Raw genomic sequence first — 26863 nt, 5'->3', positions numbered from 1 at the left:
GCCTATTCTGGACATTTCACATAAATGGCTTTTTTCACTTAGCATAATGTTTTCAAGGTTCACACATGTTGTGACGTGTATCAGTATCAGTACTTCATCCTTTTATATTGCTGCAATATTCCATCGTATGCGTATATCACATGTCTTTATCCATTCATCAGTTGATGGACATTTAGGTTGTTTCCACTTTTTGGCTATTATGAATAATGCTGCTATGAACATTCATGTACAAAAGTTGTACATGAACATGTGCACAACCAAGTAGTATATCATTGTAGTTTGGATTTCCACTTCCTTAATGATTAATGATGAACATCTTTTCACATGTTTATGGGCCACCTGTACATATTACTTGGAGAAATGTCTATTCAAATCCTTGAACCTTTTTAAAATTGGAGTGTCTTTTCATTACTGAGATGCAAGAGTTCTCTATGTATTCTGGATACAGGTCTCTTGTCAGACATATGATTTGTAAATGCTTTCTCCTATTCTGTGGGCCCTCTTTTCACTTTCTTGATACCGTTCTTTGATGCAACAAAAGGTTTTATTTTTGATGAAGTCCAATTCATCTATGTTTTCTTTTGTAGCTTGTGCTTTTGCGGTTGTATCTAAGAAACCACAAGGTGTTGTATCTAAGAAAATACGAGGTCATGAAGATTTATTCTTAAGTTTTCTTCTAGGAGTTTTATAGTTCTATCTAGCTCTTACACTTAGGTCTATGATCTATTTTGAGTCAATTTTTGTGTATAGTTTGAAGAATGGGTCCAACTTCATTCTTTTTCATGTGGATATCCAGTGTCCCAGCACCATTTGAAAAGACTACTGTTTCCCCAATGAACTGTCTTGGCAGCCTTGTTGAAATCAATTGCCCACGAATGTATGGGTTATTTCTGGACTCTCAATTCTACTCCCTTGCTTTACATATCCTTATGCCAATAGCACACTGTCTTAATTACAGTAGCTTTGTAATAAGTTTTGAAGTTGGGAACTGTGAGTCCTCCAACTTTGTTTTTTTAAGATTGTTTTAGTTATTCTGGTTCCCTTGCATTTCCATATGAATTTTAGGATCAGCCTGCCAATTTCTACCAGAAAACCCCACGAAAAACCCACACGCACAAGCCTCCCCCAACCCCCCTACCCCATACCAAACAAAAAAACTCTGTGATTTTGATTGGGATTGCACTGAGTATGCAGATCAATTTGGGGAGTATTGCCAAATACCGTCTCCCTATCTATGAAACACTGGATATCTTTTTCTTTAAATCTTCCTACTTCTTTCAGCAACATTTTGTAGTTTTCGGTATACAAGTCTTGTACTTCTTTTGTTAAGTTTATTCTTAAGTGTTTTATACCTTTAGGGGTTATTACAAATAAGATTATTTCCTTAATTTCATTTTCAGATTGTTCACTACTGGTGTATAGAAAATGCAATTGATTTTTGTTTACTGATCTTATATCATGTCACGCTGCTGAACTCATTCATTAGCTCTAGAAGGTTTTTAAAAAGGATTCCTTAGGATTTTCTATATACAGGATCCCATGTCATTGGCAAATAACGATTGCTTTCCTTCTAACTTCCTCATCAGGATACCTTTAATTTCTTTTTCTTGAGTGATTACGCTGGCTAGAATTTCAAGTACCGTGTTGTAGAAAAGTAGCAATAGCAGATATCCTTATCTTGTTCCTGACCTTACAGGGAAAGCATTCCATCTTTCTCCATTAAGTAGGATGTTAGTTGTGTGCTTTGGGAGTTGAGAAAGTCTCCTTCTATTGTTGAATGCTTTTATTATGAAAGGGTGTTGGATTTTGTCAAATGCTTTTTCTCTATTGAGATGAACATGTGTTTTTCATCTATTGTTCTATTAATATGGTATATTACACTGATTTATTTTAAGATGTTAAACCAAACATTCCTGGAATAAATTTCATTTGGTCATGGTGTATAACCCTTTTTATATGTTGCTAGATTTCTTTTGCTAGTATTTTGTTGAGGATTTTTACATTTATATTCATAAGGGATACTGGTTTGTACTTTTCTTGTGATGTCTTTGGTTTTGCTATCAGGGTAATACTGGCCTCACAGAATGAGTTGGGAAGTGTTCCTCCCTCATCTATCGCGGGCCTCTCACTGTTGTGGCCTCTCCCACTGCGAAGCACAGGCTCTGGACGCGCAGGCTCAGAGGCCATGGCTCACGGGCCCAGCCACTCCGCGGCATGTGGGATCCTCCCGGACCGAGGCGCGAACCCGTGTCCCCTGCATCGGAAGGCGGACTCTCAACCACTGCGCCACCAGAGAAGCCCCCTCTTCTATTTTTTGGAAGAATTTTTGAAGGACTGGTATCAATAAAAGACTCATTATTAAGGAAATTTTCAAAGGGACCAAAAAATAGTACAAAGTCTAATTTATGAACACCCATGTACCTTTCCATTCAGTTTCAACAATTATCAATATTCTACCATTCTGGGCTTCCCTGGTGGCACAGTCGTTAAGAATCCACCTGCCAATGCAGGGGACACAGGTTCGAGCCCTGGCCCAGGAAGATCCCACATGCTGCGGAGCAACTAAGCCCATGCACCACAACTACTGAGCCCACGAGCCACAATTACTGAGCCTGTGTGCCACAACTACTGAAGCCCACGTGCCTAGAGACTGTGCTCTGCAACAATAGAAGCCACCATGATGAGAAGCCCATGCACCGCACCGAAGAGTAGCCCCCGCTTGCTGCAACTAGAGAAAGCTGTGCACAGCAAAGAAGAACCAAAGCAGCCAAAAATAAATAAATAAAATAAATAAATTAAAAAACAAAATATTCTACCATTCTTATTTCACCTACACTCATTTCCCAATGTCTCACTCTTTTAGGGGGTGAAATTATTTTAAAGCAAATCCCAGACATATCATTTCACCCTTAAATATTTCAATTAATAAAATTATATATATATAATAGACAAAGACTTTTTTTAAACATAACCAGAATTTAATTATGTCACCTAAAAAATTAGCAGTAACATTATCAAATACCTGGTCCCTGTTCAAATTTCCCCAAATATCTCAAAAATAATTTTAGAATTAGTTTATTTGAATCAAGATCAAAACAAAGTCCAACACTGGATTTAGTTGATAAGACTCTAATTAACAAGCCCCCTCTCCCTTTTCTCCCCATGCCATTATTTAATGAAAAAAAACAAGATCAATTAATCCTGTAAAAATTTTTCATGTTCCATACATTGGCTGGAACCCATGTATCCTCATGAGTCTCTTTAACTCATTCTTCTACCTCTCATGCTTCTTTTAAGCTGGGAGTTCAATCTAGATTCATGTTGTTGTGAACCTACTATTGCATTATATTAGAATACACAAAGTCTGGCTATCCCACTTTTAGTGTTAAGATTGACCTATGGGTTCAGGTGCTATCAGTCTGATTCATCCATTATAAAGTTGCCCATCAACCTTTTACCTAATGGTTTTAGCAACCATTGACAATTTGTGCCTAGTCACTACATTATTTCAGTAGAAGCTGCAATATGGTGATTTTCTCATTCTTTCTGTTCTTCCAAGGCTAGGATTTCTTACCTTCATAATTCCAGATTCAGGTCTATGATTCCCAATTAGGATAGCAGAGTCTCCAGGTGCCCTGGAGGTGTTTTTGTGTAAGCCCCAGGGGTGTTTTTGTTTGTCACGGTGATTGGAGAGTGCTTATAGCATTTATAGGCAAAGAACAGAGATGCTTCATGCTCTATAATCCACAGTAGAGCTCCACATAATGAATAATCTACATCCTACACAACTTGCCAAAGTCTTGTTAGACATTCAGAGAAATGTAAAGCCTACATAAAATTACCTACCATAAGTTAGTCTAAGGCCATTTTATATGTGAACACAAAGTATTTTTATACTGTTTCAATAAAAATTTTTCCAGAAATGTAATTATAACATAGCACGTGCCTGCTTTTGTTACTGTCAAATTCAAAATAATTCCATATACAAGTGCAAATGCCTATCTTTTCCAGTGTAATCATGCTCAGGCATCTACACAATGAAATACGTATTATCTTATTAATTACTCACTTTTTATTTCTCATTTATATTATAGTCAGGACTTTATACTGATCCTTTTTGAAACTGTCCATTTGGTAAGTTAGATGATCTATGAATTCCATTTTGAGACAGTGAAGGAGACTTCAGAGAATATTTGTTTTGAAATAGGAAGTGAATCTGAGAGACCTGAGAATTACTATTACTTAAGGTCTAAAAGTCTCCCCCAATTTGATTGCTGTCCAGGGCTTATCCTTAAATCTTCCCACCATATTCTGGTTGCATCACAACAGAGCACTGTGCTGGAGTGAGGACACCTAGACCCCCAGCCCTGGCTCTGTCTCTTTATTAGTGGCTGGTGACCTTAGACAGGTCATCTTAAATAAAGAGGTTAGATCAGACAAGCTGTTCCCAACCTTTCAACCACTTTTTATTATCCTCCACTCTCCCCACAGAACCCAATATTTCCAAAGGTTGCCAGAGACTTGCCAATTATTACTTATTATAGTAATTAAACAAATTTCCTATTTATTTAATTAACCAAAGGTATATAATTGCAAAACAGAGTCATTTTTAACAACGGCAGCTAACACTTATTGAGTGCTTATTATGGCCGCACAGTGAGCCCTCCCCCACAACCCCGCCAACCCCACCATTACTATCACACTGTGGACTCCAAACTGGGACATGCCATCTCAACTAGAGACTAAGGTGTCCCTGGTCCTTGTCTTCTCCCTCAGAGCAGAAGTCTCCAGTCCTAAGTGCTGCCATCCTAATCTGCAAAGACCTGGTATGTGACTTGCTCATACCTCATGCTGTTTTGGCAAAGTTTTCAAGTTGTAAAAAGAGATCAGGGGACTACAATGAAGTGAAAGGCAAAGAAAGGGAACATTGGGAACATATTCCCTCCAGGAACTTCCAGTATTTCTACATTTTCCCCAAAAGCCTGGTCCAGGGTCCTGCACAGACAAATAGCTCTGGAATAAAAAACTGAACTACTGGGCAGCAACTCTGGAGGACTGCACACACGCCTCAGAGGCACTGACCCTTGGGCAGACTCAGAGGCTGTGTGTGGCCTCTAGAAAGGAGGTAGGCAGACTTAGGATGCTAGGTTGTTGGGGTGACTAGTAGCAGTACAAGAACTCACTGCTCCACTTATATCTCCACTTTCTATCTCCATATACCAAGACTCTGATAATTCTGTTGAAGACACACGGGGGCCAGAGAGGGGTCAAGTGGCAAGATGATCATGGTTGGACTCCTTCTGCAGAGGCATGGGCTGCCACTGTGGGCTCTGTACTCACCAGGGAGGCTGCCGGCTGGTATGTGGATGGTGTGGGTGAATCCGGAGTGGGTCCACCTCTCTGGCAGTGGCAGGGGGAAACTCCTGTTGGGGACTTACGCTAGCCTTGACCAAATGCTCATGGATAGGTGTGATGATCCCAGACACAAGACGAGACCGAAGTTCCTCACTCTTCTTGTAGACCCTGAAGGAAGGAGACGAGGTGTCAACTGCTTGCAGCTGGTTGGCAACCCTGCGTACAGTATTTCGGCGGCGGGGGCGGCGGCGGCGGCGGCCCTGATAGTTCTTGGCATCATGCTTGGACTGTTTGCGAGGGTGGGAACGGGCTGCCCGGCGGACAACAGCCTGGCGTTGTCTCCGAGATTTGGGCCTAAGCTTCTTAGGCATCTGAGTTGCCCCTCCTCGTTTACCACCCCATTAGAAAGCAGTGAGGGTGTAAGGGGCACAGGGCCTAGACTGGCTACTCCTCTGTGCCCTTCCCACCCCACCCCACCCCACCCCACCCTCAGCCTCATTGTGTGCTCATCACATGTCATGGGAAGGGTCATGGAAGGCAAAGCCTCCATGGGGAGGATGAACCAGGTTCCTAGTCCAGTAGGCAGGGCTCTCAGGGCTTAATGTCCAATTCTGTCACTAACTCAGGGGTCCTTGGAAGGCTGCTCTAGGCCTCTTTTCTCTGCTGGTGAGAGACAAGCAATGTGAGCTATAGATGAAGTGTTGAGGCAGACTGAGGTAACAGGGAGTAGGACTCCACAGAGTTCCTAAAAATCTGGTGTTTTAAAATGAGCCATATCCGGGGTCAAAAAGCAAACCTTATAAATCAGGGACATAGAGTGGTAGTTGCCAAGGGGCAGGGGGGTGGGAGAGGGTTGGATTGGGAGTTTGGATTAACAGATGCAAACTAGTATATATAAAATGAATAAACAAGGTCCTACTATATAGCACAGGGAACTACATTCAATATCCTGTGATAAACTATAATGGAAAAGAATATGACAAAGAATGTATATACATGTATACATGTATAACCGAATCACTTTACTGTACCGCGGTAATTAACACAACACTGTAATTCAACTATATTTCAGTGAAAAATAAGTTAAAAAAAAAGCAAACCTCATAAATGTAAAAAAAACCTGAAATCATACAGAGTATGTTCTTCGACCATATGGAATCATACTAAGCATCAAAACTGGAAGGAAGTCTCTAAGTACATGGTGTTAAGCAATACAATTCTAGATAATCCATGGATCAAAGAGGAAGTCTTGAAAAAAAATACAAAGTACTGAATAATAATAAAAGTACAACATATTAAATTATGTGAGATTATAGCTAAACAGTGTTGAGAGGAAACTTTATAGCACTAAATGTTTACATTGGAAAAAAGGAAAGAAACCAACAATTTAAATTCTAACCTCAAAAACCTAGAGAAAGAAGAGCAAATTAAACCAAAAGCAAGCAGAAATAAGGAAATAATAAAGAATAAAAATAAATAAATGAGAAAACAGAAAAACAAGAGAAAATTAAAAAAACAAAAAACTGGTTCTTCCAAAAAATGAACAAAACTGATAAACTTCCAGCAAGAGCAGCAAACATAAAAAGAGAGAAGACACAAATCACCAACATCAAGAATGCAATGGGATATTATAACAAATTTGTTGCCATTGATAGGATAAGAGAATACTAATAACAGCATAATTGAACAACTTAGAATAGACTAATCCTTCAAAAATCACGAACTGTAACAAAATAAAATAAAAATAAATAGATAAAATAAAATAAATAAAATAGATAATCTGAATAGTTCTATTAAAGTAACACAATTCCTACTTAAGCACCCCCCAAAAGAAATACCCAGGTCCAGATGATTTCAGTGGAGAAGCCTACCAAACATTTAAAGAATTAACACCAATTTACAGTCACTTCCAGAAAATTCTAGAGAAGGGAACATTTCCCAATTCATTTTTATGAGCCCAGTATTATGCTGATATCAAATCCAGACAGACAGTACAAAAAAAAGAAAACTACAGGGCTTCCCCGGTAGCGCAGTGGTTGAGAATCTGCCTGCCAATGCAGGGGACACGGGTTCGAGCCCTGGTCTGGGAAGATCCCACATGCCGCGGAGCAACTAGGCCCGTGAGCCACAACTACTGAGCCTGCACGTCTGGAGCTTGTGCTCCGCAACAAGAGAGGCCGCGACAGTGAGGCCCGCACACCGCGATGAAGAGTGGCCCCCGCTCGCCGCAACTAGAGAAGGCCCACGCACAGAAACGAAGACCCAACACAGCCAAAAAAACAAAACAAAACAAACAAACAAAAAACTACAGATCACTATTTCCCATGAACTTGGATGCAAAAATGCTCAACAAAATATTAACAAATTAAATTCAAAAATATATAAAAGAATTACATACCATAGGATTTATTGTATGTACACAAGGCTGGTTCAATAGTTACAAATCCCTACCATATCAATAAGCTAAGAAAAATGATATGGTTATATCAATTGATACAGAAAAGGTATTTGACAAAATCCAACACGATAAATCCATTCATGATAAAAACTCTCAACAAACCAGGAACAGAAGAGAACTTCCTCAACATGATATAGAGCATCTACAAAAAAAACTACAGCTAACAATATACTTAGTAATGAAAGACTGAGTACTTTGTCTTTAAGACTGGGAACGAGGTAAGGATGTTCTCTCTAACCACTCTTATTTAACTTAATACTGGAAGTTCCAGCCACTTCAGTAAGGCAAGACAAAGAAAATGCACACAGATTAGAAAACAAGGAATGAAACTGCTTCTATCTGCAGATGACATGCCAGTCTACCTTGAAATTCCCAAGGAATTTACCAAAAAAACCCCTCCAAGAACACTACGAATTCAGCAAGGTGACAGGATACAAGATCAACACACAAAAATAAACTGCATTTCTATATACTAACAATGGACATTTGAAAATCAAAACCAAGAACGGAACACCGTTTATAATCACCTCTCACACCCCAAAAGAGCAAAAAACATGTCCAGGACCTATATGCTGAAAATTATAAAATGATGATGAAAGAAATAGAGCAAGAGCTAAATAAATGGAGAGACATACCACATTTATAGTAAAAATGTCAACTTTTCCCATTTTAGGTTTAATGATCTGTAAGCTTCATGCAAATCCTATCAAAATCCCAGCAAGGTTTTTCATGGACAAAGAGAAGTTTACTCTAAAGTTTATACAGAAAGGCATAGACTCAAGAATAGTGAAAACTATCTTGACAAAGAAGAATTGGGCGATCTTGAATCACTCTACTCAATATTCAGGCATACTACTGATACATAGTTACAATAATAGACACTATGTGACACTGGCAGAAGAACAGACACAAAGATCAATGGAAAAAAAAAAAAGAGAACCCAGAAATAAACCAACACAAGTACAGACAACTGATTTTTGACACAGTTGCAAAAGCAATTCAATGACAAATGGTGTTGGAGCAACTGGACATCCACAGGCAAGAAAATGAACCTCTCCCTAAACCACACAACTTATACAAAAATTACTTTAAAATAGACCACAGGCTTAAATGTAAAACATAAAACTATAAAATGTTTAGAAAAAAAATAGGAGAAAAGCTTTGAGATCTAGAACTAGGCAAAGAGTTCTTACACTTGACGCCAAAAGCTTGATCCATAAAAGCAAAAATTTATCAAATAGCTATTATCAATTAAAAACTTATGCTTTGCAAAAGACCTTGTTAAGTGAATGAAAAAACAAACTACAGGCTGGGAGAAAACATTTATAAACCAACATCCAACAAAGGAATTGCATCTGAAATATACAAGGAACTGTCATTAGCCATCAGGGAAATGTAAATTGAAACCACAATGCAATACTACTATACATCAGAATAACTAAAATGAAAAATAGTGATAACACCAGAAACTGGTGAAGATACAGAGAAACTAGCACTCATACACTGGTGGTGGATATGTAAAATGGTACAGACACTATGGCAAACTGTTTGGCAGTTTCTTAAAAAACTAAACATGCAATTACCATTGAACTCTTGGCATTTATTGTAGAGAAATAAATAATGTCCACACAAAAGCCTGTACATGTATGTTCATAGCACCTTTATTCGTAATAGCAAAAAATGAAACAACTCAGATGTCCTTCAACTAGTGAATGGTTAAACAAACTGTGAAATGCCATGCCTACCATACCATGAAATACTACTCAGCAAGACAAAGGGACAAACCATTGATGCATGCAACAACTCAGATGGATCACAAGGGTATTATGCTGAGTGAGAAAGGCCAATCCCGAAAGTTACATACTGTATGATTCCATTTACATAACATTTTTGAACACTCCCTAACACCATACATGAAAACAAACTCAAAATGGAATAAAGACCTAAATGTAAGGCCAGATACTATAAAACGCTTAGAGGAAAACATAGGCAGAACACACTCTGACATAAATTGCAGCAAGATCTTTTTTGATCCACCTCCTAGAGTAAAAATAAAAACAAAAATAAACAAGTAGGACCTAATTAAACTTAAAAGCTTTTCCACAGTAAAGGAATCATAAACAAAACAAAAAGACAACCCTCGGAATGGGAGAAAATATTTGCAAATGAATAGACGACCAAGGATTTAATCTCCAAAGTATACAAACAGCTCATGCAGCTCAATATCAAAAAAAAACCTCAATCAAAAAAGGGGTGGAAGATCTAAACAGACATTTCTCCAAAGAAGACATACAGATGGCTAAAAAGCACATGAAGAGATGCTCAACATCACTAATCATTACAGAAACACAAATCAAAAGTACAATGAGGTTATCACCTCACACGGGTCAGAATGGCCATCATCAAAAAATCTACAAACAATAAATGCTGGAAAGGGTGTGGAGAAAAGGGAACCCTCCTACGCTGTTGGTGGGAATGTAAATTGTTATAGCCACTACGGAGAACAGTATGGAACTTCCTTAAAAAACTAAAAATAGAGCTACCATATGATCCAGCCATCCCTCTGTGGGTATCTATCCAGAGAAAACCATAACTCAAAAAGATACATGCACCCCTATGTTCACTGCAGCACTATTTACAATAGCCAGGACATGGAAGCAACCTAAATGTCAATCGACAGAGAAATGGATAAAGAAGATGTGGCACATATATACAATAGAATATTACTCAGCCATAAAAAAGAACGAAATAATGCCATTTGCAGCAACATGGATGGACCTAGAGATTGTCATACTGAGTGAAGTAAGTCAGGCAAAGACAAATAATCATATGATATCACTTATATGTGGAATCTAAAAAAATGGTACAAATGAACTTATCTACAAAACAGAAGTAGAGTCACAGATGTAGAAAACAAACTTATGGTTATTGGGGGAGGGGGGAGGGATAAATTGGGAGATTGGGAGTGACATATACACACTACTACATATAAAATAGATAACTAATAAGGACCTACTATATAGCACAGGGAACTCTACTCAATACTCTGTAATGACCTATATGGAAAAGAATCTAAAAGAGTGGTATATATATATATATATATATGTATAACTGATTCACTTTGCTGTACACTTAAAACTAACACAACATTGTAAATCAACTATACTCCAATAAAAATTTTTTTTAAAAAGACAAAATTTTAGAAATGGAGAATAAATGATGGTTGCCAGGGGGTGAGGGGTGGGGAGGGGGAGTGGGTGTGGCTATAAAAAAGCATCAGGAAGGATACTTGTGGTGATGGAAATACTTACTGTCAGTGTATCAATGTCAATATCCTCACTGTAATATTTAAGGTAGTTTTATACAATGTTATAATTGAGGTGAAATGTATAAAGGTAAAATGTACAAAGGATACAAGTCTCTCTGTATTATACCTTACAACTTACAACTGCCTGTAAGTCTACAGTTATCTCAAAATAAAAAGTTTAATTAAAAAATCACTTATTGGGCTTCCCTGGTGGCGCAGTGGTTGAGAGTCCGCCTGTCGATGCAGGGGACATGGGTTCGTGCCCCGGACTGGGAATATCCCACATGCCGCAGAGCGGCTGGGCCCGTGAGCCATGGCCGCTGAGCCTTCGCGCCTGGAGCCTGTGCTCCGCAACGGGAGAGGCCACAACAGTGAGAGGCCCGCGTACCGCAAAAAAAAAAAAAAAAAAATCACTTATTACATAACCATAAAATCACTGAGATTAGACTAGATCAGTGGTTTCAGGGCTTCTCTGGCATGGAAGGGGGCCCAGGAAGGGCAATGGAGAAAGCCAAGTGGATAGGGCACAAGGACCTCCATTTGCTGTCCCTACTCTTTCCTCCAGAATCCTAAAGAACATGAAGAGATAATTGTGCACCCATGTTCAAAGAAGCATTATTCAAAGTAGCCAAAAAGTGGAAGCAACGTAAGTGGCCATGAATACCTAGGACAGATGAACGGATAAACAAAATATGGTCAATACAGACGACGGAATATTACGCGTGCTTGAATAAAGAGTTCCATGACTAAAAAGTGTAACACCTGCAATGGTTTAGAAGTTCTAAGGGCCTGTGGTCCATACATCCCTACAAAGATCACGTTCCTAATTAGAACACAGAACTTTGTACACCATGCTGCTTCCCTGACCAAGTTGGGTAGCGGGGATAAATCTAACTCCTCTTTCCTTTCAGTCAGATGAGCTGTGTGTGATACAGGTGAAAGCCCTCTGATCTCCCTATGCAAAAGGTTTACCTGTAGAACTCAGGTCTGATTAAAAAACTACTAAGTCCCGAAGGAGAAGTTCTCACATGATTTCTAAGCCTTGGGAGAACTGCCATTTTGGTAGTAGCAAAAGACAGCCTGTCATCCTAACATAGTAGAGGCACGACAGAAAGGAACAGGTTTATACTACTTAGCAAATCAGTTTGCTCAACTAGAGGCACAGATTTCTACCTAGAACAGACATGACATGCCATGACGACCTAACAAGGAGGGCCAGATGGTGGAAGGGGGCCAGAAGCAGGCAGCTCAGTGCTGCTGCCAGAAAGGCAGAGGAGAGACGGAGGGCCTTATGATCAGGAGAGAGATCCATACCCCAGCTCTCTGAGTCTCAGTTTCCATGGAGATGATTCCTTGTGATCAGATTTCTTCCATTTGCATATTCATGAAGGGCTGGGACCAGTACTAAGCACTCTGCGCTGACATCTCATCTCATTCTCAGAACACTCTGAGGTAGTCCTACTATGTCATTTTACAGCAATCAAAACATGCCCCCCCCCCAAACACACATAAAACTCCAACAACAAATGTTATTTTTAAAAAAACAAAATGGAGATATTATCACTGTTTCTCTCTCAATATTGCTGAGGGGACTAAACGCTCTCAGGAGCATGAACAGCCTGGTGTACAGGCCCGGGTTTTTCCAGAGGTTTTGTCAATTTCTCTCCCAATGGAATTCCAGAATGAAAAAGTCAAGAGAGAGACCACACTCTCAGTGTCCTTCCCTTTACCCTCTTAAGGGGTGAGGTAGGGTCATGGTGTGGGCAGCGCCCAGAAGAGCAGCTCTGCCAAGGCCAGGCCTGGCCTCACTTCACTCCTTCATTCCTTTGTCTACTGTGTGAAAAAGACCCAGGTCCTGCCCGCAAGGAGATCACAGGCTAGTAGGCAGTTAATCATAAAATACCCACTTATTAAATGCTTAAAAGGTTCAAACGTGGGGGGAGCAGGGGAGGCTTCTCTCAGGCGCTGATGTTTAAATGCAAACTGAAGGAAGAAGAGTAGTTGGCTGTGGGAAGAGGCTGGGGAGAGCGCTCTCGGCCAAGGGGAGAGCTCTGAAGAGGGAGGAGGCACATGGCACCACAGCTGAGACACAGGAGCTAAGTGGGAAGTGGCAAAGGATGAGGTTAGAGGGGCTGGGCCCTAGGCTTTAGGCCTCATCACGGATTTCGTTCTTCATCCTTGGAGAAATGAACACTCACTGAAGGGTTTGGGGTTTCTTTTTTAGGTTTAATTTGTAAGAAATTTACCAACTCTGTAACCAGTTTAAGCGTACGGTTCAGTAGTGGTAAGTATATTCACGTTGTTGTGCTATCACCACCACCACCTATCTTCAAAGCGCTTCCTCTTACAAAACTGAAACTCTGTACCCATTAAACAACAATTCCCTATTCTCCCCTCTTCCAATCCCTGGCAACCACTATTTTACTTTCTGTCTCCATGAGTTTGACTAGTCTAGGTACCTCATATACGTAGAATCATATAGAATTTGTCTTGTGATTGGCTTATTTGGCTTAGCACAATGTCCTCAAGGTTTATCCATGCTGAAGCATTTGTTAGCATTTCCTTCCTTTTTAAAGCTGAGTAATACTCTATTGTCTGTATATACCACATTTTGTTTATCTGTTCATCAGTCCTAGGTATTCATGGGCACTTACACTGCTTCCACCTTTTGGCTACTATGAAAAATGCTTCTGTGAACGTGGGTGCATGATTATCTCTTTGAGACCCTGCTTTCAGTTCTACTGGGTATATGTCTAGAAGTGGAATTGCTGGATCATATGGTAATTAATTTTCTGAGGAACCACCACACCATTTTTCATAGTTGCTGTACCATTTTACATTTTCACCAACAGTGTACAAGGGTTCCAATTTCTCCACATCCTTACTAATTGTTATTTTGGTTTTTTGATAGTAGCCATCCTAACATGTGTGAGGTGGTATCACTGAGGGATTGCAAGCAAGACTTTTAATCATAACCTGATCTGTGTTTCAAAAATGCTGGTCCAACTGCTGTGTGGGAAACCGACTGGAGGGTGATGACCAGGAGTGGAAGTTGGGATTTCCTCACATAGAGGATACATGAAAGAAGGATGGAGACAAAGAGGGGTGGCCAGAACGATGTGGGCAGGTTGTCTGAAGTCTGAGAGAAGTGGAGCGGGTTAAAGATGGTTATCGCTGATTAGATGCAATTAACTCCAACAGGGTTTCTAGGCAGTTCTCACGACTGAATTTATAGCGATGCCAAGCTTCCTCCAAAACCCTGAAGAGGTCAATGAGGATGGGGACAAAGTCCCCAAAATGGAATAAAGTGGAAACAAATGCACCCAACTATCTATCAAACAGATAATTTCATTACACTGATGGACCAACGAGCATTAAATCTAAGTACATTTTGAACACAATACTCTGACGATATATATGCTCGGTGGGACACAGTCAAAGGACAAAAAGAACTGGAAAGAAATTGTATTTGTGACTTTACTTAGTAGATCTGTTCTTGGTCGGCACTGATGTAGCAGTTCAAAAACTATCTGTGTGTATTTTAGAATCAAACAAATGAGTATTCTGAGGCTGTTGGGCATCAGGGTTCTCAACACAGAAGGGAGTTACAAGTACAGAATAAGAGAATACAAATCCTGCAGTGTTAGATTAAAAATAAAAGTATCAGTTTGAAATGTTAAGGAAAAAAAAAAAAAAACTCCAGGAAAGTTTCCTAGCGCTGTTCTCTGAAAAAGCCTGAAAGCAATGACATCCTTCATATTAATGAGCACACTCAGGGCCCAGATTTTGGAAACTTATTACCCACCAACAGAAATCATGTTTCCTTAGAAAAATCCCTGGTTTCAAGGCAGGGGCAAGTAAAGTACAAAGTGAGGGCAGAACACCTTATTGTGCCAGGAAGTGTGAAAACGCTCTGACACGGTGACATGCCAAAAAGACAGGTGAGGTAGCTTGAGGGAATTCCTACTGGTCAACTCTGGAACAAGTTGAACATTCAAAGAATGACAGAAATGGAATATAACTTTGAATAAAAAATAACCCAGGAGTCTATTTTGATATTTTAAAAATAAAAATAGGGACTTCCCTGGTGGTGCAGTGGTTAAGAATCCACCTGCCAACTCAAGTGACGTGGGTTCGAGCTTGGTCTGGGAAGATCCCACATGCCGCGGAGCAACTAAGCCCGTGCGCCGCAACTACAGAAGCCCGCGTGCCTAGAGCCCGTGCTCTGCAACAAGAGAAGCCACCACAATGAGAAGCCCGTGCACCACAACAAAGAGTAGCCCCTGCTTGCCTCAAGTAGAGAAAGCTCACGTGCAGCAATGAAGACCCAACGCAGCCAAAAATAAATTAAAAATTTTTTTAATTAAAAATAAGGGTGACGGAGAACAGAAAGCTTTTAATTAAAAAAATCTAACTAATAAATGTAGAAAGAATTATAAACATAGAAAATTACTGTTTTATAATCATCACAGTAATAGTTGATTCATGCAAGAATCATCAACAGATGCTAAAATCACTAGGTAAAAGACTGTTGGGAGGCAGAATATTCACAGGCTGCTAATATAATACCACAGATCACTTATTAAACACAAAGGAAAACAGATGCCTTTACTGGAGAGAAAGGTGGCAGATACTGTCATAACCAAATGATCAAACTGAACAAAATCAACAATAAGATAGATGTCACGTGCCTGATGTAAAACACTTAGGAGAACACAGCTTCCCTTACACAGTGTTCTTGTTGAAAATGTTCAACCTGAATCAAAGGATGAGGAAACAATCTGAATGTTCTAAACAACAACTGACCTCAAGTCTTCAACTGACCTCAAGTCCTCAAAAATACCAATGCTAAGAGCAACAAAAGTCTAGGAAACTGTTCTAGATGAAAGGTAATTGAAAAGACATGAAAATAAATGCAATGTGTGATATTTGGTTGGATAAGAAACAAAATACCTCAAATCTAAAACCAAAAGACTAGCTAAAAAGGACACTGCTGGGATGACTACAGAAATCTGAACATGGACTGTGTATTAAATGACATTAATGCATCAATCCTACATTTCCTGATTGTGGTAACAGGAGGATGTCTGTGTAAGAACAAGGCGATACATGATGCAATATTTAGGGGTTAAGGTTTATAAAGTCTGGAAATAATTCTCAGATGGTTCAAGAACAAAAAAGCATACAGAAAAACCAAGCAGAAGTGGCAAAATGTTAAAAATTGGTGAACCTAGGTGACAGATATATGGGTGTTCATTGTAATATTTTTGCAAACCCTCTTTTCTGTGGGGTTGCAAATTTCAAAATAAAAAGTCAAGACAAGTCAGACTCGAAGAAAATACTTGCAAAACACATATATGATTAATGACTGTTACCCCAAATATACAAAGAACTCCTAAAACTCAACCATAAGAAAACAACTCGATTAAAAAATGGGCCAAAGACCTGGACACCTCACCAAAGAAGATACATAGATGGCAAATAAGCATATGAAAAGATGCTCAACATCATATGTCATCAGGGAACTGCAAATTAAAACAAAAATGAGATACCACTACACACCTATTAGAATGGCCAAAATCTGAAACACTGACAAGGATGTGGAGCAACGGGGAGCTCTCATTCATTGCTGGTGGGAATGCAAAATGGTACAGCCACTTTGGAAGACAGTTTGGCAGTTTCTTACAAAAGTAAACACATGCCAACACCACCAAGAATGGAATCTGGGTGATAATGTGTGCCAGCGTAGGTTCATCAACTATAACAAATGCACTACTCTGGTGCAGGACTGTGAGAGTGCAGGGCAGCGGGGAGGTTCAAGCAAACTCTCTGCACTTACCACTCAATTTTGCTGTGAACCTAAAACTGCTGTAAAAAATGAAGTCTATTTTAAAAATTGGGGGATGGAGTGTACCAGATTAGGTACACTTTTTCCTCCTAGGAACTCACTCCGACTGACTCCACTGGCTAGGCCCCATCTCCACCCTGTAGACTCGTGGACTCTTGATTGCATCATTTTATTTCAAGTGGCATTTCCTACGTGAATCTTCTCTTCAAATAAACAGAGAAGAGAAATGAGAAGTGACTGTGCCCAAGAGAGAAAGATCCTTCTGTTAACCCTCCTCCATTCTCTGACACCTCAAGTCCATTCCTTATATCTGGCCACTGGTTCTCTCTTCTTTTTCCCAGGGAAAGGCCAACCCTTAGAAATACCTGTGGAAGTCAACCAGGTGTTCTGAATCGATATAATCATTCAAGTTCAGGGTCAAGTCTGACACTTGCTGTGAGCCATATTCCTAGAAAAATGAAAATAGAAAATGAGAGACTGGGGTATTTCTGGTCTAATGAGTAAGTGGCGGGGCAGTGGGGGGAGAGGAACAATTTAATACTCAACCTAAAGAAATACATATGGGCACAAAGAGACATATATAAGGACTGTTTGTAATAGACGAAATACATCTCTCATGCTTGGGGACTTCTCTGATCTAGGAATAATGCCTTTCTGAGGCAGAGCCCAGAAAAACCTACTTCACAGGCTCTTTTGCAGCTTGGACACAGGCATGTAACTGAGGTGCTAAACGGATGCACAACTTCAACTTGGAGGTGAGCACCATGGATAAACAGGCTGAGTAAGGGGCAGACGTCTTGCTATCGAGGGTAGCAGCAGAGGCAGCAGGGGTCACGCCATCAGTGGCTCCTGAGAAGGGGCACCTGGGTTGGCAGTCAGCCGGTACCTAATGCCCTGGGGTGGTGGCAGCAGCAGTGGTTTCCGTGGCATGGTCTGGAGCAATGCCCTGGAAGCCCAGCCTTGGAACTGTTTCTCCAGCCCTCCCAACAATTCAGTGAGTTATCCCAGTTCTGTGAATAAACCTGACTGTTTAAACAAACCTGACGGGATTCTGTTGTTAACTAAGAACCCTGTGTGATACAAAATCTAAATGTTCATCAAAAGGGAGAGGGATAAACAAATTATGGTATTACGGAATACTACATAGTGGCTAAAATGAATAAGGTATAGCTATATGCATTCCCACGTAAAGACCTCCAAAACATATTGAGGGGAAAAAAGCAAAGTCCAGCACAATACAGACTGCATGATACTTTTGTAAAAATACAGACAACCAGGCCAAAATTAAAAAAAGAGTCACTGCCCTCAGGGTGCTTATAGTCTATATTACATAGACTACAGAATATTCTGCTATAGTGGTAGAATACAAATATTACACCAAAGCATAAATAAGTACACTAATTACAAACTGTGTTAAGTACCAGGCAGGAAAATAAAATGATGAAGCAGAGGCATAATTTAGATTTTTCTGGCAGACGAGAGTAAGTAGTCAGGACTGAACTTTTTGAGTAAGTGAAAAACAAGAGGGAGTCAGTCAGGCTAAAGGAAGGGTGGATGGTGTGTATCTGTGTGAGGCGGCAATGGTACAGAGGAAGAGCTTTCCAGCATAGGAAACAAGAAGTATACAGGCTCCAAGGCAGCAGAAAGCTAAGCTTATCTAAAGAACTAAAAGTAGCCCCCGGGGCTACAATAAGCTTTTTTCTCCCAAGCTGTCCCTGAATGGATTTCCCTTATTTACTTAACTATTCCTCTGTGATGGAAAGTCCCTCCTCTTACAGTAATAGGCAGGGAACATCTCTGAACCCAAAGCATTTCTACATTTAGGATCCTGGCCTCAGAATAAAGTTCTGGAAGTAGGATCACTGAGTAAAGTCCTCACAAACACTGAGGGTTCTTAAATGGGTTTCAAAAAGGCGATCCCAAGGTCTACTCCCATCAGCAGACCCCTCTGTGTCCTAGGGACTCACCAGCACATTGATGATCATGCTGTTCTCCACAGTGACAGCCTTCACAAGGAGCTTTCTGGACCCATCCTTTGACTCATACCGGAGGACATACAGGTCTTTATTGTTGTTCCATTCGGCTGGCAGCAGTTCTGATTTCTTATCATTGGGACCGGGCTGAGAAGACACCAGAGATGAGAGGTGAAAGATCATGACCTCAGATCTAAAAAGGACCTTACAGATAATCTAATCCCACTCCCTCACTTCACTGATGAAGACACGGAGGTCAGGAGAAGTAAAATGTCCAAGGTCCTACAGCAAGTTAGAGGTCTGGGGTCTCTGGACTCCTGCTCTAGTGATCCTCCCTCATATGTGACTGCCTTTGTGACACAGCACTGGAACCTGTCAAGAATCTGTAGCCTTGGTTTAACAATCTCTTCTCTATCCCCCTGTCAAGAATAAGGCCAGTCACCTAAAGGGATACTGTGAAATTCTAAGACAGTGTTTCTCGAAGTTTGGAATTCAGGCCATCTGCAAAGGGATCACAAAAGTGTTGACTAAAACTGCAGATTCTAATGTACACCTCTCCAGACTACTGCAGTGTCTTAACAAATATTATGAACAACTTTCATACAAACAAAATACAGCAGACGTACAAGACAAAAAAAGAATTATAAAATGGACACCTATGTATCTACAGCAAGCTTAAGAAACAGAACGTGGCCAATCCTGCTCAAGCCTTGAGTAGCGTATCCCCAATGAATCTCCCTCCTCCTTCCTCATGGGTAATCACTAAGCTGTTTTTAAAATTTCTTTACTTTTCCTTATAGTTGTGTTACTATACACAAATCCTAAAAATATATTGTTTCAAATGTTTTTGAATTTTATATAAACAGCATCACTTTTTTCATCTGCCATTTTCAATCAATATTGTTTTGAGATTCATCCATGTCAATGCACTTAACTATAGGTGACTCACTGTACAGCGCTCCATTCTTGCTATATAGTTCACAACCATATAGCCCATCATTGCATGAATATGCTGCAAGTTACAAACTCACTTGTTGATGGATATTTGGAGTGCTTCCAGTTTATTTGTTTTGCTATTATAAACAACGCTATGAACATTCTTGTACACATCTCCTAGTACACATATGGATGAACTCCTATAGAGTATCTCTAGGGGAAGAACTTTTAATTTGTAAGATAAAGTCAAATTGTTTTCAAAAGAAGTATGATTTACACTCCCATGAGCAATGTATGTATGAGAGCTCTTGTTCCACGTGGTCAGCAACATTGCTATTGTCCAATTTAAAATTTTTTGCCAACCTAATGGGTATAAAAATGCATCACTGTGAGTTGTGATGGCCTCATTTCTTAAAAAAAAAAATCCCAGGACTTTCTTTTTACATACTAACGTTTGAGAAATAGTTCTCAAACTACCTCTATAGTAAAAACTAATACAGTGATTTCCAGGTGGGGAAAGATTTCTTAAATGAGTCCACAAAAGAAAAATAGTGCTGTCTTTGACACAGCTCATAATTTAAAGCTCCAGATCAACAACAGATACTACAAAGTTAACAGGCAGTCACGGGCTAGGATGAGCTATGTGCTGTGGCTGTAAAAGAAAAGAATTAATAACTAGTACAAAAAGGGAATGCCTGGAAAACGAACAATAAAAATTGGGAACCCACTTGAAAAAGGTATGAACAAGCAAAAGATAAGAGCAGCTAACAGTGCATAAAGGATCATTCAACTTTACTAGCACTCAGACACACGTAGGCTAAAATATGGGATACCAGGATCCACCCATCAGACTGCTGTTATCTGTTTTTCTATTTTTTGCCAGTGTTTGTGTGGGTGTGGGGAGAATGGCAACCTCCAGGTGCTGCTGGTGGCCGTTCACACTCTAACAACCCTTTTGGAGAGCAATCTGGTAATATTCAGTGCAATGACGTAAGCCGACACCCCGTGACCCAAAACCTTCACTCCTGGAAGAAATTCTGTGCACAGAGGCACAGGGAATATGACAAGGGATCTTCATCACAACGCTGTTGGAGGAACCGAATGGGAGTTAAAATGCAAAATATGTTCACAGTGGAATACTGTATAGCAGTTAGAAGGAACAAACTAGATCTAATTGCAGTATTATAGATAAAAGTAAACAATGTGACAAAGAAAAGTTTTTTTAAAATGAGATTTACAGCCAGGTACCACTTATGTAAAAAATTTTAAAACACACAAAGAATCTATATATTGTTTTCATAGAAGCATAGTTCTACAGCTAAACACGCAGCAAGCGGACTGGTAAGATCTGTATTCATGAGACTACGGTGGGAGGGAGTGCGACCAAAGATGAAAAACAACAAGACAAAGATCCAGCAACACAGACCTCAGACCTCACCAAGGACAACGGAAGGCCAAGAATGGAGATCGTGGGCCTCTCCGCTTTGGTCACCTCTGGGGCTCAGGAATCAAGCTGCAAAGTGGTCCCAAATAAAATTCAAGACATTGCAACTGGCATGGTTTCAAACCTGGCTAAATGACAAGGAAACTCACAGGCCTGAAGCAGAGAAATGAGAGTGACAGAAAACAAAAGTGAAACTCATCAGCCCACTCTGCTAAGAGAAACTATCCCCTCACCCTCAACTGGGTAAACTTCCTATAACATGTTTAGTGTCCTGGATTTAAGGTTTACTTTGGAAGCCAAGAATTTGATGACATGTCTTGTCTTTGTTCTATCAAGGGCCTTTGAATTTATATTTATACCCTCCATGTACAGCATTCAACCCACCAGAATTTCTTCTTATTTATTCTAAATAATTCAGCCTGCTCACTCTCCCATAACCTCAGGCTTCCAGAGCAAGAGAGAATCCTAGGGCCTAGTGAGGCTGATACCTCTCACTGCAGTGGAACCAATGTTCCCCAGCTCAAGGGCTGCCCTGATATGGGAAAACAGGTGGGACTGAAAGAGACTGGCCTTGGTGATATCAAGCCAAACATGGCAATCAACTGCCCTCTAGAGCGGGACATCAAATATCAGACCTCCCAAAGAGCTACGATTGGAAAGCAGCCAAAGTACATGGTTGTGTAGTTTAACTCGTTCGGATGAAAAAAAATCTAAGGGGGGCTGAAAACTGCCCAAGGTCATGGTAAGTCAAGTGCAGAGCTGGGTTTGGCATTCAGAGCTCCTGATTGCCCACACTATGGCTGAAGATTTTCCCAGCCAGGTCCCCTAGATGGGCCACCCAAAAGTAAAGATAGTTGTCCCCTTAGGCAAAATCCTGAGGCTGGAAATATTCTTTAATGGCCATGAGTTTATTCCAGTGTCTCTGGGCTAAAATGCACCCAAAGAAGATCATGTGGGGCATTTTCTCTCTTTTGTCATAACCTTTAGATTCCTACAACAGAAAACAATATTCTCAAAATTAAGTCTATGGCCGTCTCTATTCCCTTGCTACTTAAACCACCTGACACAGTTGTAAAGCTCTTATGAGGAGCGGTGCCGACTTCAAGAAAGAAATACAAATTCAAATATTGAATTTTTATTGAAGTTGTATTGCTCTTCTAATCAAGTTTTATGTACACAATTCCCCTGTACTAGAGGACACAAAACCAAAGAGAAAAGCAGACAATTTAGCTTTCTATTTAACTGTCAACATATTAAATGATCAAGTACACAATTTCAGGACCTTCCTCTCTCATATCACCCCCAGAAGGGTGGGAAGCAGAAGGTGGCTGGAGAGGCAACATAAACATCCTCTGAACTTGGCAAATACTACTGGTCTCAGCTGGGACTGTTGGCCCCACGCTGGAAAACTAAAACCTCTCTTAAATAAACTAATAGGAAAGATACACCTCCAAAAGGTTTCTACTCTGAATGAAAGTAAACTCAGCAGAAGTGAGAGGAGGACAAGTGCAACCTGAATTCCAGTGGCACTTAAGGGGCAGAGAGAAGCAAAACCACACCATGTTCTAGTGTGCAGAACAAATGCCCACCCCCCCATGGGGGAACATGCTTGATTTAGCACTGGGGTGGACAGATGGACCCCCATCTGCACTCCCCCGGGCCTCCCCTAAGATGTCTGGAGCCAGCATCTTTTTCTGGCTTGCATGAACTCGACATGTGGCATCATAAACAGAGTGGAACTGATGGACCTTTGGGATTCAGCTAAGTATCTCTTATTTATTTTTTTAGACCAGTATTGAAATGAGATTGTGTTCTTTCTGAAAATTTGGAAGCCTGGAGTACATGGCAAGGGGATGGTGCCAGTTAGGAGGAGGCAATGACCTACATGAACTGATGTCCCTAAGTTGTCAAAGTGACTCAGACAGAGTTGCTGACAGGATTTGTGAGGGGACGAGTGGTGGGAGCAGATCTGCAGCGTTGATACGTGTGTGTGGAAGGGGAAGAAGAGAAGGGAGTCACACAGGCTCTCTGTAACAAGTTCCTGCTCCTGGGGGGAGAGGTTCTAACAGTGTGTCAGGGCAGCAGTAGCTAGCTGAGAGTAAAATACAGAGAGTGAGGTATATGAGGAGGGGAGAAAGCAGGGCAAACCTGTTAGATCTGAAGGACAGGGCAAGGGGCAGGGAGGGGTGGGGGGGCAGCGCTGAGAGTCGATAGGGGAGCCCCAAGGTCAGGAACAAGTCTTACCCCCTCTCCAATTCCACTGTCCCCTGCACCATCCTACACATCAGCTTTCCGGGAGAATGTCCCAGGAAAAGGTGAAATGAAATGCCTGGGGCAAGTGAAAGAGCTGTTAAAGATTAGAAAGCTGGAATGAGGCAAGCCAGGGGACGTAAGGTTTCTTTTGGGGTGATTACATACTAAAAGTGGAAACCTGACACTCATGATTCTGGGCCCTGCCTCTACCTGATCCCAAGGTCTGAAATGTTGAAAGGCAAGTAAGTGGAATGAAGCAAAAGGTGAACAGAAAGGCCAGGAACAAAGGCATCTGGGAGGGAGAATGGTTCGTGCTTCCGGGGGGGGTGGGGGTGGGGGTGGGGGTGGGGTGTGTGTGTGTGTGTGTGTGTGTGTGTGTGTGTATATAGCTGGTCCTTCTTTTCCCGTGAGCCTGGAGGCGGTGGTGGAATTGTTTACTGTGTGTAGACACTTGAGGTCTAGGGGGCGGGGGGCAAGGGCCAGAAATCCATGACAGTTCTTGTGTTTCTTATTCCTGTCGTTGAGGGTAAAGCATGAGGGGGGGTGTGATAGTCTTGGTCACGAGTTCTAAGGGACAGAGAAATGGAGCAGTGGGGGTGGGGGGGGCGAACCTGGCTCTAGGAGCCCAGGATGTGTAAACTGTGTCTGAGGAGGGATCCCTAAAGCTCTGTGTCAGAAGAGGAAAGATTAAGACGCTGGATGTATATCTGAGAAACTAAAAAAGGATTAGGGAATTTGAGAACTAAAGCAGTTAGAAATGAGAGTGAGGTTAAAATCTCACCGTAAGATGAAAGGAGTGACGCGCCCTGCTCCCCAGAGCCGGTCTAGGTTCTGAGAGTGAGAAGAGAGTGACAGTGAGGCGCAGGCAGCGAGTCCTGAGCGTGTGTATGGGAGGATATTTTCTCGGATGGAGCAGAAGGGAAATGAAGGGGCAGTAAGGGGCCCAGGCCCAGTTCTCACAGGAAGCTGGTGTGTACAATGAGGTACAGGGGGAGAGTCACAGGGAAGGGGCAGGGAAGACGGGAGAATGCTACGGCAAAGAATTAGTGAGGCCGGCTGGGCCCGCCAGTCCTGGGGCTCTCTGGGGATGACCACAGGGCCCCCTGCTGTAAGAGGCAGAGCCTGAGGATGGGACAGCTGTTGGGGAGGAAACTTACTTGGCCCTGCACCCAGGGTGCATGTCTGTACGTGTGTGGGAGGTGGTTGTTCCCCCGGAGCCGGAGTGAAGACCGTAACGGTGAGTGGGCTGCACCAGGTCCTTCAGTAAAGCGTGAAGGGTGTCTGAGCTCTAGGGGCCCTTGACTGGAGCTGAGTCGGCCCAACCTCCCCACATACCTGTGCCTGGATCCAGATATCTGGTGTGCACTCAACTACAGTATGAGGAGGGTAGTACTGGGTACAGCCCCACCCCACCCAGCAGCGTGGGAAGGAGCTTGGCGGAGCACGGGTAGGTGAGGAGTACTCAGGAGAGTAACCCCTGTCTCGCTGCCAGATCCGCACAATCCCGGCCTCGGAGACTGCCAGCCTGTGCTGCAGCGAGTTTCTGTCCTTGGGTTTTCAAATCGTGTTGTGCCAGCTAGGCTAGGACAAGAGAGCACCTCCCCGACCCGCAGACTAAAGGTACCAATGGTGTCATGACTCCTAGGACCCAGACCTGGGAGGAGGGAAGGTCAGGCACTTTGGACCGAGCCTCCGGTCCTCTGGGTTTGGGCAGAAGACACCTTACCCCCTCCACACTGGCCCCGGGCCGGCTCCGTGGCGTACCTGGTCGCCGGCACCCAAGCCGTAGTAGCCATGCGTGACCACCTCCCAGTGCAGGAAGCAGACGAGCGCGTCCTGCGCGCAGGTGATGGACGGCGCCGCCGACGCGAATAGTACCTCCAAGCCCGCCATGAGAGAGCCCCCGGCTTCTGCGGGCGGAGGAAGGAAGGGAGGAAGTGCGGTGAGCCGATTCGGCCCTCACACTTCTGCTGACTCCGCTCCGCTACTCCGCTAGTTCTCGCCGAGTCTCCACCTGCGCGACCAAAATGGAGACGCTCGGCGTTGGGGTGTGACCACCGGAAGTAACTTCCCGCTCCGGCGCTGCTGCGCCAGCGCGCCCGGCTGGAAACAGAAGGGAGACGCTAAAAGGTTCCGACAGGCAGCGCGTTGTCGGGACAGGACCCCTGGGGACAAGGTCCTTCAAAGCTGGAATCTCCGTCTTCCCCGCAGCGGGCAGGTACGCTACACGTAGGTTGTGGCATCGTTTGAAGAGAGGTTACCTTGTTCTGAGCCACAGACCTCCCATCTGCAGAATAGGGTGGACGTATGCTGGTGGGAGAAGAGGTAATGAAATAGGGCTATAATATATTCAGAATAATAATTGACACATGCGGTGCTTGCTCCATGGAACATTATTCTAAATGCTTTACTTGTATTCATTTATTTAATCCTCACCACCCAACCCCATAAAGTTGGTATTTGATAGCTCCATTTTACTGATGGGTAAACAGACACACAGAGGGGTAAATCTCACAAAGATGAGTGAGTGGCAGAGATGGTACAGCAATCTAGCAGTCTGGCTCCTTGGATAACATTTATTAAATGCTTACTGTGTGCTATGTCCTGTGTCAAAACATTCACATCACTCTATCAAAAACTCTATGAGGTATGTTCCATTATCGTTGCCATTTTGCAGATTTGTCACCAGCTTGGAGAATGGAAGCCGCTTCCCCCAAGAAGACGCAGCTGCTGACTGGAGAGCTGGCGCTCCTGATCCACTACCAAATGTCAGTCATTTATTTGTCTGTCTCCTTCATGATTTTTACCACTTACTGTTTTTACTCAAATAAATTTAGTTTTTCCATCCCAGTCAGCACCCTGCAAGCCATCATCATCTCTCCCTTGGATGTCTGCACCAGGCTCTAAACTGCCATACTCCATCTCTGTCTCCCTACAGTCTGTTCTACACTCTGCAACTAGAGATGCTGTTAGAACATGCCAGATCACATCCCTTCTCTACTCAAAACCCTCCCAGGTCTTCCATCACACTCAAAAGAAAAGTAAGTCCTTCTCATGGTCTGCAGGAACCTTCCTGTGGTCTGTGCTCCCCACCCCAATGTCTCTCTCTAACATTACCTCCTCCAATTTCCCTGCACTCTTGACTGCAATAACCTTGACTCCCCTCTTCTTTCACACCCACATCGGATCCAACAGCAAAGCTAGTCAACTTAACCCTCAAAATATATTCTGAATTGGACCACTTCCACCCACCTCCACTGCCTCCACCCTGGTCTGAGCCTCTGGCATC

The 26863-nt window shown here is 42.0% G+C and overlaps 1 protein-coding gene and 1 long non-coding RNA gene across 4 annotated transcripts in view; one reads left to right on the top strand and one right to left on the bottom strand.

Moving 5' to 3' along the window:
• Nucleotides 1-25614, bottom strand: part of PSMF1 (proteasome inhibitor subunit 1) — a 46319-nt gene extending 20705 nt beyond the window's left edge. The window contains exons 1-4 of one of the 2 annotated variants that reach the window (XM_081256286.1): nucleotides 25339-25614; nucleotides 18936-19088; nucleotides 17334-17416; nucleotides 5341-5523 (exon numbers count right to left, since the gene is read on the bottom strand). In XM_081256286.1, the coding sequence (XP_081112412.1) occupies nucleotides 5341-5523; nucleotides 17334-17416; nucleotides 18936-19088; nucleotides 25339-25467 (548 nt within the window). In that variant the 5' untranslated portion in view covers nucleotides 25468-25614. The remainder of the gene's footprint in view (nucleotides 1-5340; nucleotides 5524-17333; nucleotides 17417-18935; nucleotides 19089-25338) is intronic. The other variant, XM_081256287.1, reaches the window with a different exon arrangement.
• A 105-nt stretch (nucleotides 25615-25719) lies between these two features.
• Nucleotides 25720-26609, top strand: LOC308628916. Of its 2 annotated transcripts, none has more exons than XR_014017600.1 (3): nucleotides 25720-25792; nucleotides 26252-26342; nucleotides 26426-26609. It is a non-coding gene; the product is annotated as an uncharacterized lncRNA (long non-coding RNA). The 2 variants fall into 2 exon arrangements; XR_014017601.1 differs by having other exon boundaries at nucleotides 25734-25899.
• The last annotated feature ends 254 nt before the right edge of the window (nucleotides 26610-26863 follow it).

The sequence above is a fragment of the Mesoplodon bidens genome (assembly GCF_964165515.1).
Source record: "Mesoplodon bidens genome assembly, chromosome: 15".
Taxonomy (NCBI): Eukaryota; Metazoa; Chordata; class Mammalia; order Artiodactyla; family Ziphiidae; genus Mesoplodon; species Mesoplodon bidens.
This window is presented reverse-complemented; position numbering and strand designations above follow the sequence as displayed.